Genomic DNA, 19867 nt, shown 5'->3' with positions numbered 1-19867 from the left:
ATTGCCTACCTATGCCTTATGGTAAAACCGCCTATGCTTTGATATTTCTATGACGCTGTGTGACAGACGAGGATGGTAGCCCAAGGAGGCTAGCCAATATGTGAGTTATGCTAGTTGTTTCGAAGAAGGTCACTACAGCGTGTCATGTTGGATTGGCCATTCAACATTGAAAACGCAGGCCACAAGGTGAAATTAAATACATTAAACAAAAAATATGTATTTTTTATTTAATATTTAATTAACTGTAATTATAAATAATATAAAAATTATATATGTTACAAGGAGGGATGTAAGGTTGAAAAATGTGAAGAGATCTGGTTAACCCAGAGTGATGTCCAAGACTCAGTCTTTGAAGTTTGCAGAGAAGTTTTATTGAAAATAAAGAAAAACGAACAAAAAATTACAACCGTCCAAAGTTTCATCAGGCCTGATCTTCAAAAAGCTGTTACACATGGCACAAACACTATGATCAGTATCGTTTAGATTTTTTCCGATACCGGATACTTTTAAAACGGTATCATTGCCTAAACGGTATACTATACTACTATACTATACTATACTATACTATATACAGTATATGCTATACCTTCTTTAATATAAAGCGCAAAAAACAACATTAAAGGCTTTTTTTTATAGCAAAGGCAAAGAAATTGAACATATTAATAAATAAATAAAATAAAAAAACCTAAGTCAACAACAATAATTTAAAGTAAATAATAGTTACAATACTAATAAAAACTAAAATGGAGCATTTTCTGGAGAAAATGTGTGTGATTGCTGTGCAGCATGAAAAGAGAGTTAAACATACCAAACGAGTAAAAAAGGTGGCAGTGGTAGTGGCAAGAGTATAAGTGATAGTAACACTAGAAGTATTAGTAGCATCAATGGGATCAATAAAGGATCCCATTACCTGGATGGCTGAAAACTTATCTAATGTAGGCCTCCTCCATTTTAAATAGTTCCATTTGTCAAACAAATAACTAACCTGTATATATCTAAAGTACTTTGTGTCAAAGATAACAGAACTAAAAAATATAAACAGTGCTACACTGTTCTGTTTGTTGTTGCTTTTGTCTACAAGGTGAAGAATAGAAATGAGACTCCTTTTACAGAGAAATCTGCTTTCTGCCCTTTTTTTATTTTGTAAAATAAAAGCACATAGAGCTTCCATGTTCAAGTTAGGCTACTAAATGATAAATGGACATTATAACAACATACTGATCACTAATATCTGATCACTAATATGACATATTAGGATGAATAGGATTCATTATTTGTCCTTACCTAGTGACAGTAATTTGTCCAGTACAATCTAATGGCATATTGCCCTAAAGAAGGGCAATATGCCAGAATCTGCACTGCACTCACATTAACTCTCTGAGTGTTGAGCAGTGTTATAAATCTCTGATTAAAAAGTGTTACCGTTTACAAATGCCGTTAACACACGTGAGTTCGGAGATGAATTTTAAGTTTCACTTTCATTGTGACTCTGACTTTGATAGCGCTTAGACCCTGTAGTGGCGACAGGCAGTATAACCGGTATGGCCAGTGTTGAGGAGGGAAACAACAAAATGGCACCACCGTTAGTTAGTTAGTTAGTTAGTTAGTTTTTTATTATCCTTTCGGAAATTCTCTTTGTGTCTGTGGCAACTGTCAGACAAATACAACCACAACAGAAAGGACATTACAATTAAAGACAGACATTTAACAACAAAGTGCTCCACATCAACATCACCAACAATCAAGAATTAATACAACAAAATGCAAGTGACACACACCTCATATCATCAGGATTTGTTTAACAGAGCTATACTGGAAGGTATAAAGGATCTCTGGGCACGGGACGTCCGCAAAGGCGGTACCCTGTACCTCCGTCCTGATGGTAACAACTCATATTCACCACAGAGAGGGTGTGATACATCACTGAGGATTGCTCGCCCTTTCCCCGCCACTCGGGACTCACAAAGCAGTGTCATACTATGTTGTTGCTGACCCGCAATCTTGCTAGACATTTTAACAATCTTATTGAGTTTGTTCTTGTTAACTACAGACAGTGAGAAATACCAGGCAATGAAGCAGAAAGTTAGAATACTCTCCACAAATGAACGATAGAAGAGAACCATTATATGTCTGTCCACTCCAAACTGTCGAAGCTTTCGCATGAAGTATAGTCGTTGTAATCCTTTCCTGTAAATGACACCTGTGTTTAAATCCCATGACAGTTTTTTATCAATTACTGTCCCTAGATATTTATATTCATTTACCACTTCAATACAGTCACCATCAATAGCTACTTGTTAGTGTGTCCTTCTACTCGCTCTGAAATCAAAAATCATTTACTTAGTTTTCTTGGTATTTAGCTGAAGAAAACTGGCGTGACACCAATTAACAAACTCGTCCACACATCCACGATACTTTGTTTCATCTTCAGTGATCAAACCAACAATCACTGTATCATCAGCAAATTTAACACTGAAAACATCAGATGAGTTAGCCCTACATTCATTTGTATAAAGAGTAAATAGCACTGGGGAGACAGCGCTCCCTTGTGGGGCCCCAGTGTTGGTAATAATAGGGGAGGACACTGCAGCATTCACTCTGACACACTGTGATCTATCAGTCAAAAAGGACTCCACCCATCTGATGATTCTGCTATTCACCTCTAACCGTACCAGCCTTTCCATTAAAATATGTGGTCTTATGGTATTGAATGCGGATGAAAAGTCCATAAACATAGCGCGGACATATCGTTTTGGTTGATCAAGATGACAGTGAATTCTATGCAATACATACAAAAGAGCATCTTCTGTGCCCCTCCCCCTTTTATATGCAAATTGCAGTGGGTCAAGTTTGTTTTGCACCTCACTGAGAACACGATCTAACACTATTCTCTCAAGACTCTTCACTACAATCGATGTTAAGGCTACTGGACGGTAATCATTTAAGGCCTGTGGTTTCGGTGTTTTCGGGACAGGCACTATAAGTGAAGATTTCCAGGCTCTGGGAACACAGTGTGTATCAAGTGAGATTTGAAACAAGTGACTATAAACAAAACTAAGCTCCTCCCTACACTCCTTCAGTACCCTACCAGTTAGTCTGTCAGGACTCAGCTGCTTTTCTTGTGTTAATCCTTTTAAAAGTTTGACAAACTTCCTCTGCTGTTATGATAACTTCCTGGCCGGGGTCAAGTTGTTGCCTAATCAGATTCCGCTAAGTGTTGAGATCTGATGTATCAAACCTGCCATAGAATTTATTTAATTCATTTGCAAAGGTCAAATCATCCCCATGATTACCTACAAGTGATTTCTTCTTCTTTTCCTGTCCTATCATTGTATACACTCCCTGCCATGCCTGCCTTAAGTTGTTCTCCCTCATCTTCCTTTCTATCTTCTGCTTATATTTATGTTTACACCTAATGACTATTTGCCTAATTTCCTTCTGCATAACTCTAACCTGCCTACTATCACCCTGCTGAAAGGCTTGCTTTTTCCTCCTCAGTGCTGCTTTCAATTCTCCATTTATCCATGGTTTATCATTTGGAAAAATCTTGATACATTTCGTTGGTATAACATTGTCCACACAAAAGTGTATATAGTCTGTTGCCACAGTGTTGAGCTCGTCCAAGTTCTCACTGGTATCTATGAAGATGTCCCATGATGTACAGTCAAAACATCCTCTCAGACAATCCACTGATTCATCATTCCATGTCTGGATGGTTCTCAACTCAGGCTTGCTGGTTTTAAGCCGCTGTTTATAGAGAGGGACCAGGTGGACAGCGTTATGGTCCCCTAGTGGTGGTTTTGGATACCCCCTATATGCATCCTTTATGTTGCCAAAGCACAGGTCAAGTGTCTTCTCTCCTCTAGTGGAACAGGTAATGTACTGATAAAAGTGGGGCAGTACATGTTTTATAGAGCAGCCATTAAAATCTCCCAATATAAATTTAGGGGCATCAGGAGCAGCATTTTCTAATCTAACCACAGTATCATGTATTACATCTGCAGCAGCCCGTGCATTCGCTCTCGGATGAATATAGACAACAATGATAAATAACTGTCCAAACTCCCTAGGGAGGTAGAAAGGTCTAAATGACAAGGACAGGAGCTCAATATCCTCAGAACAATATGACTCTCGAAGTGTGTAGTTCTTGCACCATCTCTCGTTTACATAGATACACACACCTCCACCTGCTTTTTTCCCCGTCACCAGTGGATCACGATCCGTTCTCACAGGATCACTAAACCCTGCGACACGAAGTGAGGAATTGTCAATTGTATCCTTTAACCATGTTTCAGTAAAACACAGCAGGCAGCTGTCCCTGTACTCGGTGAAATACCTCACAGCCGACTGAAGCTCCGTTAGTTGCTTGGGGAGAGAGCGAGTGTTTGCAAGGATCACTGTCGGTAGAGGCGGCCTGCTGCCACGGGCCCGGACCCTCCATCGCACCCCTGCACGCCAACCTCTCCGCCTTCTTACTGCCGATGTATTCACTCCTCTCCTGCACTCCCTCGGCAGTTCCAGGGAGACGTTGTTACAGTCACCATACTGCCCCAACTGCAGAAGTTGTTCCCGGCTGTACCGAAAAATGCCAGTGACTGTACCGGTCTGCTCGGCTGTGGAAGTGTGCTCTCCTGTTGTTAAAGCTCGTGTTGGAGCCGGGAGCAGCAGGTGGAAAACAAGCATCAGCCAGTACATGTGCGCTATTAGATACATCTTTAGTGCCTTCGATGTATTTCAGGCATCGGATAATCCACGACCAGTAGTTGGAGTCACACTTTGATTACAGGCGACAAAACGCACAAAAACAAAGAAAAAAACGAGCAAACGAACGAACATATCTGACGTGCCACAGACACCCGTCGCCACCGTGCAGCGCCAGAAGTCTACCTCTATGCCGCCCCTACATGACAGTGTCCCAAAGGGTGCCCTTTCCAGTGACAACTCTATCTGGGACAACCAACAGTGTATATCAGCTAGGCAGGCTTAAGGGAAGCTAGACAACTGAGTTGGAGGTTTTGAGTGGGACATATAGCTGTGTGTCGTCTGCATAACAATGGAATTGGATGTTATGCTTATGGATGACATGACCTAGGGGGAGCATATAAATTGAAAATAGTAAAGGGCCAAGGATAGACCCTTGCGGAACACCACAAGTGAGATGGGCTGACGAGGAGGAGGCATTACCAACATCAAGGGAGAGGGTTCTATCTGAGAGGTAGGAACGCAGCAGTTGGAGGGCGGTGCTGCTAAGACCTACCCATGATTCTAGGCGATTTAACAGTATGGTATGGTCCACCGTGTCAAACGCTGCACTTAAGTCTAGAAGGACCAGGATCGAGCAGTCACCAGCATCCGTAGTCATGACCAAGTCGGTGACCTTAATCAGGGCAGTTTCAGTACTGTGGAGGGCTCTAAAACCTGACTGGAACTTTTCAAATAAGCTGTTGTTGCTCAAGTGGGCTAGGAGCTGTGAGATCAGTTTTTCCAAAACCTTGGATAAAAAAGATAATTTTGAAATGGGTCTGTAGTTAATGGGAAGATGGTTTCTTTAGAAGGGGCTGGACTAAGGCATGTTTAAATGAGGAGGGGACAAAAATCAGAGGCTATGGAGTTATTTATAATGGAGAGGATGATGGGACCAACTGTTTCAAGTACCTCCTTTAGGAGAGATATGGGAATAGTGTCTAATTGGCAGGACGAGGATTTCATTTGGGACAGTGTAGCTGGAATGTTAGGTGAAATTGAAACGTCAAGGGGGGTTGATGTGATCTGGAGCCTAATATTCTCTACTTTATTAAGGAAGAATTGCAGAAATTCTTCACATTTTTCAGGGGATAGTTCTATATGGAGAATAGGGGTGGTGGTGGGGGGGGGATAACTGAATTAAACACTTTAAACAGGATCCTGGAGTTCTGTTATTGGCGATGATGTTGGAGTAATAACTAAATTTAGCGTTTTTAACAGCCTGCTGATATTTTACCATAAATTGCTTTAAACAGATGAGGGAAGCATGCAATTTATTCGCCCTGCATTTACGTTCCGCTCTTCTGCACTGTCTCTTGATGGATCGGGTGTGTTCATTGAGCCATGGCTGTGTATTATGTTTAGGCATTCTAACTTTGAAGGGTGCGATGGAGTCCAGGATAGACTGGCAGTTACTGTTAAAATTGTTGATCATGTCATCAATGTTAAGATACTGCTCAGAGGGACAAGGATGAGAAGTGGCTACAAAGGCATCATGAAATGCACTAGCAGACTCAGAGTTAAAAATACTGGATCTGATAGGAGCAGAGGACTTAGGGATAGGACGGGGAAGTGGAGCATTAAAAACCACAGCTTTGTGGTCAGACACACAAACATCAATTCATTCCAAATTATGGAGAGCTAGACCCAGTGAAAGAACTAAATCAAGTGTGTGACCCTTACAGTGACTAGCCACTTTAACAAGCTGTGTAAAATCAAACGACTCAATAAGACTCATAAAATCAGCAGAGAGAGAGTAGGAGGGGCAGCAAACATGAATGTTGAAATCTCCAAGTAAAATATGTTATCAAAGCGCTGGGTGATGAGAGACAGGAGTTCTGAAAATTCAGCAATAAAACCACAGTTCTGTTTTGGGGGTCTATAAATTAAAACACAAAGTACTGGGTCCTTGCTGTTAATTAAAAACTGAGGTTCATCCTCCGCACAACCTCCGCTGTAGACAGCAAGGTTTGCCGGAGGGCCGCTGAGGCAGGGGACAGTGTTTTCGGTGACCCCGTCCGTGCTATTGACCACAGTAGGGTCCGTGACAGGCGTAGACCTCAGAGTAGGACGAGCAGTGGACTCTCTTTCAGCATGGACTGCTGAGTTGAATGATGTGGAGTCCGGGCGAAGGAGCCGGGGACGCTTGCTTTCAGGTGAAGCAGGTCTGGGAGTAGTTCAGCCTGACAAGGAGTTGGAGCCGGGAACAGGGTGCTTCCTGACCCATGGCGTAGCAACCATGCTATCGGCTAGCTCAGCTAGCGGTTCAAAAGAGTTTGAGAGAGGCAGAAGATGCTCTATTCCACTCGGATCGAAAAGGGGAAGGGAAGCCCTTCTATGCTTGCCTTTCACCATGGTGGCCCATGTGGTGACGGTGCCGATAGCCGAGTCTGAACCATCCGCACGAGTACCGGTGCAGGGGGGGCTCCAAGGCGGCTAGGCGATCGTGGCGCTGCAATTGACGGTGGAGGAGATCGCTTATGAGACTCTCAATTGATTGAAATTCGGACTTTATGCTGGATATCTCAGAGGAGTCCATCATTATTGAGAAACCGGTGAGTTCAGTTGTCTAAACTTTGCGTTACTCATTGTATTGTCCTCAAAAATAAGCAAGAGCCGAGCATGTCAGAGAGCAGCAGCAGAGTGGACTGACATGAAGTCGCACACTGGCTACTTGCATACTATACTATCCAAGAGCATGCCTAGTTTAACTATCAAATATTGAAATATGTAGGCTGTAACACAAAAGTCATTCAATACTTGATTAAACATTCTTCAGGATTCAGCAACAACAGTGCTCTCACAGAGGCATAGCCTACTATTCATAAAAGTGATTATTTATTTTACTTAAACTGTATCCGGACCCCATGTCGCTGTGAAAAGTTGAATTATTTTCATAGATGACATGAGTGTTGTACTGTTTTGAAAACAGAGGGAATTGAGCTTTCAGAAACAGTAAACCAATTGTATTTTGTCCAAACTATGTCTTGAGTTTTAATAATAATGTCGTAAAAATATGAACTTGGTAAAAAATAAGAGCCAGTTGCGTTCCAAAACACAGGGATGCTTTCTCGTCTACAACAACATAGTATCGTACGAAGCTAGAGATTCCCAGTTTTCCAATGACACCAAACGCATCACAATCAGCAACACAACAGTCTCAGGGAAACAGCAGTCAAACTTCACGTTTTACAGTCACACTGACAAAAATCTGTTTTTGCCTCACCAAAGACTTACGCCCGATTTTAGATACTCTCCAGCTGTCAATTCCCAAACGCCGGTACGGTCCGCCATTAATCCTGTGCTTCAAACAAAGCCGTCTCAGTCAGACAGAAAGCCTATGTGGGGAAATCATGGTCTTTGTCACCATCTGCTGGCTGTATCGAAGCACTGACATCAACAAGCTCCATTTGTTTCTACACAGGCCACTCTTCCCCGTCTCCCTGTCCCGTCAATAAAGAATCGAGCAGATGGGCTCGTTGCACCGACTTGATGTGTCTGGTTCTGTTTTTCCAGCTGCTGTTTACGCGTGCTAGAGATCCGGACATAAAGCTTCCATATATAAACACTATATGCGTATCCAGTGGAGAAACGCACATAACTGCACAATATTTGCGCAGAGGAACAGCAACAACAGTACTCTCACAGAGGCATAGCCTAATATTCATAAAAGTGATTATTTATTTTACTTAAGGAATCACTATTTAATTTTTACAGCCTAGTAAGTTCTTATAGCCTAAATAAAAGTTAAAATGGAAAAATATCATAGGGATTAGGACTACACATCAGTCCATGATGAATATTTATAATTGAAACCAACATGAATACAGAAAATAAACAAAGTGCCCATGAGAGATGGGATCATTGTCAGCTGTTGTCAACACAACCAAAATACCGTATTTCCTCTAATAGTGGCCGGTAGTCAATTAAAAGCCGGGTCTCCAATAATGGCCGGGGCCGTGGTCGACACAAACAAATGAAGGCCGGCCCCAAATACAGGCCGGGGAAAAAAAACAAAGGAAACAAGACTAAGTCAAAACCTAGTATATGGCTGGACCGTGTCCGTCTCCTCTCTCCGCCGCTGTCCTCTCCACCGCGCCCACGGCCCGTACCTATCGGGGACACACGCCGAGATTTCGGCGGGGTCCCGACGCCGATGCGTATCGGCGTCGGGACCCCGCCGAAATCTCGGCCGGATCACCGGGAACAAATCAGCGCTATCGGCACTGGCCGGAACCGTGTCCCCGGGAAACTCGAAGCGTCGGCAGTAAGCCCTCGGCGCACCGAAACCTCCATGCCGCCGACAGAACAGAGGGCTGTCAGGTGGACTGAGCTCGCGCATCGAAATAAACGGTGATATGATATAATTGTATAGATTCTACTTTAGCTTCAGTTAGCTTCAGCTTACATGCAAACAACGGTGGATATCGGTAAACTCCTGGCGCCTGTTATACATGTAACTGTAGTTTGTAGTAACATACAAGTGCCACAAGATGGCAGTATGCCACAAAATGGCTTGGCCGGCGGAAGTCTCTGGAGCATGCCGTCGTCGATTACCGTAATTATCATAATGCATTGCAGTAACAAAAAAACGGCTACCTAACGTACCCCAACAGAAGCAGATCAGAAAATCAAACTTCATACTAAAATATGAGCAAATATACTTATCAAACAGAGGGAATTAGAAATAAAGGCCTGTCTCTAATATAAGCCTGCTTCCAATAAAGGCCTGGTACCCTCTGCGGTTGAGGTAAATAAAGGCCCGGGCCAATATTAGAGGAAATACGGTACAACAATACAGGGGGAAATAAAGGCATAGCCATGACTTCATTATATAAAATATTACAGGCACAAGCCAAAAACACAGTGAGCAACTAAATGATAAACAGCAACGAACTACATTGTATGTATTTAAAAAACATGATAGGATCAGATGTGTGAAATTAGGCTACTTTAGATGGACTTTTGATGGCTTGGTAGTGGACAAAAGGAGGAGAGGGAGAGGGAGAGACTTCCACACCTGTCTAACGCCAACGCCATGTAGCCCGTTGTACTGGTGTAAATAGTAAAGTGAGGGTTACTTTATCATATAATATTTAATAAAATATGGACATGGTTGGAAATACACCAGAACGCTGTTCCTCCCCACGCCGCACGCAGCCCACCACTCTTTTCCCCGTCTCCCTGTCTCCCTGTCCCGTCAATAAAGAATCCTGGAGATGGGCTCGTTGCGCCGACTTGATGTGACTGGTTCTGTTTTTCCAACGTTTACCCGCACCAGAGAGCCAGACATAAAGCTTCCATATGTAAACACTATATGCGCATCCAATGGAGAAACGCACATAAACAATATTTGCGCAGAGGAATTGCAAAGTAAATGCCATTTTGAGTCTGTATTATGTGAGTAACTGTGATAAAAGAAGCGATCGTTGTTACTCACCAGGCTGATTAAAAACTTCACCATAGAAAACATCTCCGTTATGGCTTAACACCAGCTTTTGTGTTGGCCCGTGACTTCTGTCAAGTTAATCTTTTTATTGCAACCACATTGTTGAAGTTATTCCCAACGGCCAAACTTTCTATTACTTGTTCTTGACGAGTAATGACTTCGGAAAGGACAAGCCCGGATTTGAATTTGCAACCTTCCACATGAAAGGCTGATGCTTTACCTAATGAGCCAACCACCTGTTACAGGTTTACTGAGGAGAAACTAACTAAAGGAGAAGTATTGTGATACTGCAGCCTATGACTGACAGATTGACAGTGCTAATCACTTTATAGAACATTATAGTGCTCTCCATTAACAAATAAAACAATAGTAAGTCACATGGGCCAGAAAACTGTTGCTGCACTGCTCTCTATGGGATGAAACGTCTGGCCACACCCCAATCAGTGATGGGCAATCAGGTATTTTGCCATTGACAGCTGATGTCAAACACCTGCTTTGAGTTTTCTACACTCTGTGATTTAGTGTTGATTTACTTTTCATGAAACTTCAAAATGGTCACAGTTCATCAAGGACTTGAACTCACAACCTTGTGGTCCAAAGACCTGAGCTTAACCACTCTGCCAACTTCCACTTAAGCTGGGGATACACTAGACCAGCAGTTCCCAACCTTTTCTGACTCATGGCCCGCTTGAAAATCTCAAAAATGTTCGCGGCCCACATCCGACCATAAACAATACGGAAGCCAAAGAATGCGTTCTCAGAGCACTTCTTATTTTAACGATAAAAGGAGCTGTCCATCAGCACCACACAGAAATCAGAAAGGAGGGGCTGTCTTCAATAGGCTAATTAACGAATAATTGATTACGAATTAAATAACGGTATCATTCAACAATGGAGAAATGCATTCTCATACATAACAATTTGACATACAATGTCGCAGAACCCAACCAAAACCCAAATATCAAAACAAGCCAAAACAAGTGCATTAAATCGATAGGCCTACAAACACAAAACCAATGTACAGATGCTAAATTCAGCACGTAGGCCTAGCCAGACAAAAAATATTTAAATACAAGCAAAAGCAATAATTGCAATGAAACAAAATTAAAATATTGCACTCTTACTTATGGCTTTTTATAAATCTGCAGTGGATCGGTCCAACAATAGGCCAACAATATGTTGACTCACCTAATGAGACTGTCTCAGTTGAAGATCTGGCTCAACATTCAGTTTATTTCTATATTTAGTTTTTAATGCCACGAGCGCAGAAAATCCAGCCTCACAGAGGTACGTCGTCGGGAAAGGCATCAGAAATCTCACAGCTCTGTTGGACAGATCGGGATACTCAGAAGCAACATGAAGCCAGAAGTTTGTTAGGTACTTCTGTGAGAAGACCAGTTTCAACGCGGTGTCGCAAGAGAGATCCACATGACTATCTTGCGCTCAGGGCTGCGAGGGCCTTGTCACTGTGCCTGGCGAATGAGTTTTCTATCCAACTGCACTGCACATCTGGGATGGGGAAGTATTCACGCAGCTGGGTCTTCAAACCTTGCAGGTGCTCTTTGACATCGTTGGTCACGGTGATGGGAAGCTAAATTGTCAGAAAATCTGACAGATTTTCAAACGAGTCATAGTTTGACTGGTCGACTCGCTTAGCCCACAGCTCCAGTTTTATTATGGTCGCTTCGACTTTATTCTGGACATTGAACATGTTCACTGCTGGTCCTTCGAGACTGAGATTAAGTCCATTTAAGTGGCTGAAAATATCGGCCAGTTAACCCAATTTAGCCAACCACTCAAAATCACTGAAGCATTGTGCAAGTTCAAACTTTGTGTCAAGAAAAAACACCCGCACCTCATCACGTAACTCAGAAAGTCGCGTCAGTACCTTCCCCCGGGAGAGCCACCGCACTTCAGTGTGTAACAGAAGCTGGTGATGGTCACTGTCCATCTCTCCACATAACACCGCAAATAAACGTGATTGCAGTGGACGGCTCTTGATGAAGTTGACTGCTTTGACCGCCTCATCTAAAACAGTCTTTAGATCTGGGGGCATTTTCTTTGTAGCCAGTGCTTGTCGGTGTATACTGCAGTGGACAGATGCTACTTGTGGAGCCACCGCTTTCACACGCCCGACGACTCCACTGTGCTGCCCCAGCATCGCACGGGCTCCATCAGTGCTCACTCCAACACATTTGGACCAATCAATCTCGTTGGAAACTATGAAAGTGTTCAGAATGTCAAAAATGGCCTCAGCAGTTGAACGTGTGGGCAGAGATCTACAAAATAAAAATTCTTCTTTTATCTCGCCATTGTTTTCATACCGTACATAGGCAAGCAGGTTTGACAGATTTGCGATGTCTGTTGATTCATCCAATTGGAGGGCATAAAAATGACTCTCTTGTATGCTTTGTATCAGCTGTTCTGACACATTACCTGCCATGTCATCATTTCTGCGTTTGACTGTGTTATCCGACAATGAGATGAGGTTGATAGGCTACATTGCCTTCTCTCCCAACATCACCCCCACTATCTGTTTTGCAGCAGGAAGAATTAAATTCTCTCCGATGGTGTGCAGTTTACCCGCCTTGGCTAGGAGTTGGGAGTTTTTAAACATTTTAAATGTTTGTAAAAATCACTTCGTTTTAAAACATTTAAAAACATTATTATTATTTTTTTTTTTATTTTTATAATTACATTTTTTCACGAAAATCGTAATGTTTTGCAAATTATTTGGCGGCCCACTTGCAATACCTTCGTGGCCCACAGGTTGGGAATGGCTGCACTAGACAACTATTGCCCCGATTTTAGCCAGGATTCACAATCGGGCCGAGTCTGTCCTGGTCTGCACTAGTCTGCAGATTTTGGGGCAGTCGGCGTGGCCAGTTGGCACAGAAAATCTATAAGTGTATGAGGGGTACAACACTCGACAATCGACAAGTGTGTGAGGGGAACAGACTCTAATCTCTTGCTTCCCAGGTGAGTCGGAGCCACTACGATTATATCAAACATGTTTGATATAATCGGAATCTGGACGCGGTCGGGTAGTGTATACTCATCAACAACTCAAATGCAAATGAATCCCGTCAATAGCCAATGAAAAACTATGAAGCTATGCCATAACAAGCCAATACGGTGTTTAGCCCACATCAAGGAGCAATCAACTAGTTAATTCCTCATACAATAAATTTATAGATAGGCCTACCGATCTTTCTGGTACCAAGGCACACAGGAAAAAAATACAGGGAAGACTCAATTATTGATTACACAAAACCTTGGCTTTTAGACCCGAAAGTCAGGTTTTATAATTATTATTAGCCTAATTAATTTACACATGGCTTTACAGACATCATCTTGAGAGTCCAGACATCATTTGTCTTTAGTTTGATGAAGATTGATCAAACTATCTTGAACATATCACATTGTCAATTTATCAAACTATTTGCAGCTGCACATTTCCATCTACGGTTTAGGAGGACAACACTGTGAGATCACAATCAGTTTTTGCTATAAACAGAGGGGGGCGACTTCAGAATCGGGGGTAGGTACCAGTGTACGAAAGATTTATCTCACTTCAGCCTGTCCTGAAAATTTCAGGTCTCTAGGACATACAGCTGATTATTTGTTGTAAGTTGTGACTTTAATACATATGAAGATTTATTATGCAATAAGCCACGGCCACTTTAATCAATAATGACCAACTTTCATGGATCGACCATGGATCATCCTAGAACATGTGTACAAAATTATGAGATATGAACTGCAGCAGAGCTGGTGGCTATACTGACAGAGGAAGATGCCTCCTCCCAAAAAGCACCACTGGTACTTCAGCTCAAGCTACATCAACAGAGCTTGGTGCAGCAGATGATGCAAGGCCAGCAAAGAAGACCAACAAGTCTTTTTGGAACCCCAACGAGGTGAGTCCCTTCAACCAGCCATCAAATCAGAGCTTCAAAGCTACTTGATGACCCCTGAGGCCGACAGTGACATAAATCCCCTTGAGTGGTGTAAGATACATGAGGTGAACTACTTTTATTCCTGCTATTTTATGTTTCTTTAAGGCATACTGTAATGTACAGACATGTTTACATTGAGAATTGAGCAAGATTTTCTGTTTGCACTGCACATTTTCTTAAAGGATAACGCTGGTGTTTTTTAATGCATTTCTTACCGTCAACAAATCCTATGAAAAATAACAAAATCAGCAATGATTTTGTTTTGCCAACAAGTCTCGTCCATGTAGCCGATGCCCAATAAAGCCATGTCTCAGTAGCCATAGAACTCCATTGTATTAAAAAAACTATTAAAAACACGTCAAAGAACTATGCCGTCGCTCTGGGCAACATATTTCATCATTGCTATGCACCAGGTCAGCCGACTTTTTCCTCAAACAACTTAATAAGCCGACCGTAAACACATTTGCGATCTCAGGATAGTAGTTCCGTAGCACCGAAAATAGTCCCCATTGTAATGAAGAATTTGTTCCCATTTGAATTAGATTTGGTAATAACTATAATAGCCTGACTTTTCGTGGTAACAGTTAGCGATTTTTAAAATTGAAACTATGTCTTTGTGTGCTGTATTTAAAGGTTTTTACCTTACAATTGGAGCCAGTGACTTCCAGGTTGAAGGCTAAAAAGGGAACGTGGAAAGTCGGAAAGTAATGGGAGTAGAGCAAATGTATTGTTGATTTTGTTATTTTCATAGGATTTGTTGACAGTAAGAAATGCATTAAAAAACACCAGCGGACACCAGAGGATTTTTATTATGTTCTTATTATTGCTATTCATTGTTGTTAATTCTGGCTAAGCAAAGTTTGCAGTTGGTTCTTTTTCATATTAGGCTATTTTGTTAGTGTTTGTGAGCCTAAGATGTCTGCTGATTTATAAAAGACCAGTATATTTTCTTTAGGTTAGCTGATCTAAGTCACTTTGTATGCCAGAAGAAAATATTAATATTACATTTTTATGAAAGCTGAAAAATATTGTATAATATCGACATTGTCAAAATGACAGAAAATATCGGCCTATTCTTTTTTGCCCACATCACCCACCCCTAGACTCCATATCTTTTACGAATTAGCCTACTAAGAGCCAAACTGCACTTTATTTCAAGAAAATCTCAACTTTTAGAACTGGCTGACACTGTTTGCTCCCTGCCACCACAGTGTATTTTTGGTGAAAGAAGAAAGTTGGAGGAACAGGCAAACCAATTCTAAAAGTTTAAATGTAACTGAAATATGTGCTACTTGGTAAATGTTGCATTACGGTTGTCAATAAGCAAGGCAACATTAAACTGCTTAATTTTAGAAAGGAGTTGGAATAGTTCTCTGGGCTAGGACCGGGGTAGCCCCGTTGGGACTGGCACCTCACTGCATGGGTGCCAGTCCCAAGGTGTTCCATTAAAAACCATGCCCATAAAATCTTTGCGGCACTTTGACTTCATGCTGGCAAGGTTTCCAGACCGAAATTTGCCAATCTGATAAGCTTTCTGAAATACTTGAACCCTTTTAATAATGTGTGAAAATATTTGCAATAAGTCTAAACTATATATAGTAAATAAAGTAAATGTGTGGCTTCTCCCAATTGTTTTCATATTAATGTCTGAAACATGGCCGCTACTCTTCTTCTACGCCTCTTCCCTGTGTGGCGAGAGTGGAGAGCTAACGTTTTACAGCTCACAGGGAGAAGAAGAAGAGCTAGCGGCCATGTTCAGAAAACAACTGGTAGAAGCCACACAAAGGTGAGATTTTATACTTTATTGCAAATATTTTCACACAATATGCTTTACTCGTGTAACAGAAAAGGGTTCAAGGCAGCCAGGGTAGCTGCTGTCAGGATGACAGCAAGGAAACTATAAAAGAAGGAAGGGGCATTACGTCACTGTGTAGCGCGTGAACGCACATTGGTGCCAAGTGTGAAAACTTTCAGTTCGGCCGACATTGAGGTGAATGGGATCGCCATCTCCTCTGTTGAGACGTCCGGTTTTTAAACCGTTAAAACCGTTAACGTTAGTAAGAAATAATCGTCGTGAAGGTGTAAAAGAAACAGACAGGGTTTGAAGAACGTGCTTTATTTGTCAGTCAGGGAGCTGCGGTGTTGGTGAGTGATAGCAAATGTTACAGCCTCTCTAGCTTAATCGTTGTCATCATGACTTATGTGTGTGCTAGCTAATAATATAGGCTAGATGACTAGTACGAATGTAAATCACTGAGGCGAACTGTAAGGCATTGTAGCATACGGTCAAGTCCTAGTTTGGCTTAAGGATATTTACCTAACTCTGACAGGCCATATCATTGAGTCCAGCCAGTTATAATCAGAGCCATTATTAAATTGATCTGGTTATAATTGCAGTCAGGTCAGCGATAATCGGTCGGACCTGCCCCGTTTGGTCATGTATCATGATGTAGCTATCTTGGACCAAACAGGGGCTTGAGTTGAGCTATATGCAGCTGCTGGACAGAGCCATGATCTGTTTGGAGACCAATAACAAGGAAAACGAACGCGCACATTTAGATAAAAAAACATCAGTCAACATCACGTAATGTGTTTTTTTTTATTTTGTGGAAGCATTTTTCAGTCAAAGGTGAAACAACACAGATATGATGGGTTATAGTGGGACTTGCCATGCCCGCCCCATTAACTTCAATAGAAGTGGCACCAAAGTCTGGCACCAATGCAAAATTCGAATGCTGTCACATGACGTAATGACCCTTCCTTCTTTTATAGTTTCCTTGGATGACAGGCGGAAATGACTGGTAAGGCTGTAAACTTAATGCAAGGGAGGATATTTGTCCAGAAAGGCACTGCTGAAGGCGGTGGCATGTATCCCCAGAACAACACAGCGTTATTATGGTTGCTGTTAGCTAGCTACAGCGGCTACCTGGATTAGCAGTTTCACATATAGAAGCGGATGTGTGATCGCTGTAACCCCGGTTCCCAGCAGCACGATCGCGGTGTCCATATCCACGGGTGTCGGTGCCGCATCCCGCTGCCTGGGTAGGTTTTCTGGCGTTTCCATCTTTACCGTGAAGGACGGAGACGATTCATCACCAGTATCAAGCTCGACTACAAAAAAAAAAAAAAACAACTTCCGCTTTTAACCTTCAAAATAAAACGCTCATTGACAAACATGTTTCAACGTCTTTGTACAGAAATGAAAATAAACAAAGCATTTAAGCAGTGGTCCGCAGCAAATGAAAATGTAAATTATGAACAAAAATATTTTTTTCTAAATTATATTTTTACAGTTTTTGTAATTCACCACGTAGACCTCTGCACATTGCCACAGGTCTGCCAAAAATAGGCCTACACAATACCAAACGTATGCCAGAGAACATTGAAGGGTGTCTACTACCTCATAAAAGTCTATCTTTGGTACAATTGTTCAATGGATCCACAGGATCTAGTGTCCATGTAGGCCTAAAATACTGTATATCCAAGACTGCTAGACAATTGGAAGGAATTTTTGTTATTCTGTCTATCATAATCCCTATTTTGAAGGCAAAATCACCTTATTTCCAGTATTGCTCTGGCTAAAAGTAGCAGCCTAACGTCTGCCATGTGACCAGCGGAACCAAAACAAAGGGGCGTAGCCTACCCGTGACATCTCACACACACACACACGCACATTTTTACTGTAAATGGAATATTCCTTTGCTTCGCTAAGGGTGACTGGAAAAGATAAGAGTGGTATAATGGTAAATCACTAAGATAATGTTTTTATTGCAAGACCCAAATTAAGATTCCAACCTCTTTTACTTTTAAATTAATTCATTTATTCATTACACTGATTTTCCCTGATTTGTGTCCATTTTTATGTAGCCTATTACAACCACACAAACCTCAGTCCCTACAGAAGACACAGGCCCAGTCACAAGCTCATACATGTGCTCCAAGCCATTCTATTGCATGAATCTGAAAGTTTAGTCTTAAAGCCAATAAAACCAGTTATACTTCTTCATTTGCTTTTGAAGTCTGGTGTCTTTTCTTTTTCTTTTTCAGATTAATTTTAAGGGAATGCTTAATGTCCAGCAGGTGGTGATATTGGCTTTAGATTAATCCTGGTCCTCTTTTCAGCTCCTCTATTCAGGACTCAATAGGCCTGATGTAACTATAATAATTGTAGTAGCAGTATGAGGCTCAGTGTGAATGACTTCAAAATTCAAAGCAAGGTTTGATGGTTACACATTTGTCACCTTGAATTTAGATTGTATTTGTGTTTTTTCCACTTAATTAGGAATAGCTGATGCATCACTGAGCTGGTACTTGGGTTTGACTGATATGGGTTTTTGAAGGTCGATACCAATATTTTTGAATTGAAGCTGCCAGTATTTTATGCTGCTAAGTATTCAATGTTTCCTCCAGAATTCTATTCTTGTCAGGGTGGAAGTTTCTGAAACAGCATTTAGACCATGGGACACAAAAAATCTGCACTGAAACCCAAGATGATAATAATAACAACAACAGTAATAATAATAATAATAATAATAATAATAATAATAATAATAACAAATAAATAATAATAATAATAATAATAATAAATGTAGCAGCTTGGATTTGAACCCACAGTCTTCTGCATAGGAGGTTAATCTTTACCTACTGAACCAAACTCCTGTTTGAATGAGGAGAAAATAAAAAGGAGAAGTGTGATACTGCAGCCTATGATTGAAAGTGCTAACTATATAGAACTCTCCTTTAAAGAACAAATCAATACTAAATCACAATGGGCAGAAAATTCCTGCTGCATTGCTTTCTATGGGTTGAAACTTTAAAGCATGTTGCACTAAAGCATGTTGCTGCCCACGCCCCAATCAGTGATGCCACAGATGATGCCAAACACGTGCTTTGACATGATTGAGCTGTGGCCAGAGTTAAACATGCTTGAAAGTTTCAACCCATAGTTTAGAGAGTTTTCTGCACTGTGATTTAGTGTGGATTTACTCTTTAATGAAACTTCAAAATGAAATGTTGCATCGTCCTGATAACATTGACTGTCACATTGTCAATTTATCAAACTATTTACAGCTGCACATTTCAATCTACTGTACACTCAGTTTTCAAGATATCAGAAGTTTCTGTTTACTAATGAAGGTATGACGATTTCAAAAATCAAGTTTTTTTTCTGTAACTAATGGTTGAGGAGGACAATGCTGTGGGATCACAGTCAGTTTTTGCTATAAACAGAGGGGGGACGACCGCAGAATCAGTGGTAGGTACCAGTGTACAAAAGATTTATCTCACTTCAGCCAACATGTCCTGAAATAGCAGCTCTCTAGGCGAAATGTTAAGATTTTATACCCATTTTATCAATCTATTGCAGTTTTTATTTTGGAAGGCAATTATAGAGCCACCTTATGACCAATCATGGTCATATTCAATTATTTGGTGTTGACTCATGCCTGTTGGATGCAAGCCCCGAGGAACAGCTATGGGCTGTGCGGCGATTTTTGGCATAGTGGCCAAGCTCGGAATTGCAAGTCATGTGACGCCATGGGGCCCAAAAAGTATTTTTCCCATAGAGATACATTAGAAAAGAAACGCGTGTAAAACTTGGGAAAAAAATTTCTGGGCATCGCACAAAGTCAAAAAGGACTTTTTAAATCATTGGGTCAATTTTTCTTTGGAAGCCACTAAGAGCCATATCAAGCTGTATTTTCTGGTGCTGCGTGAACGC

The 19867-nt window shown here is 41.4% G+C and overlaps 1 protein-coding gene across 1 annotated transcript in view; it reads right to left on the bottom strand.

Annotated features, from left to right (window-relative positions):
• Positions 1-17246, bottom strand: part of LOC139913097 (mitochondrial carrier homolog 1-like) — a 75950-nt gene extending 58704 nt beyond the window's left edge. Inside the window, exon 1 of the mRNA XM_078288266.1 lies at positions 17075-17246. Within this exon, the coding sequence (XP_078144392.1) occupies positions 17075-17212 (138 nt within the window). The 5' untranslated portion in view covers positions 17213-17246. The remainder of the gene's footprint in view (positions 1-17074) is intronic.
• Between the last annotated feature and the right edge of the window lie 2621 nt (positions 17247-19867).

The sequence above is a fragment of the Centroberyx gerrardi genome, chromosome 14, assembly GCF_048128805.1.
Source record: "Centroberyx gerrardi isolate f3 chromosome 14, fCenGer3.hap1.cur.20231027, whole genome shotgun sequence".
NCBI classification, from domain to species: domain Eukaryota; kingdom Metazoa; phylum Chordata; class Actinopteri; order Beryciformes; family Berycidae; genus Centroberyx; species Centroberyx gerrardi.
Note: the sequence above shows the minus strand (reverse complement) of the source record. Positions and strands in the feature narration are given on the sequence as shown.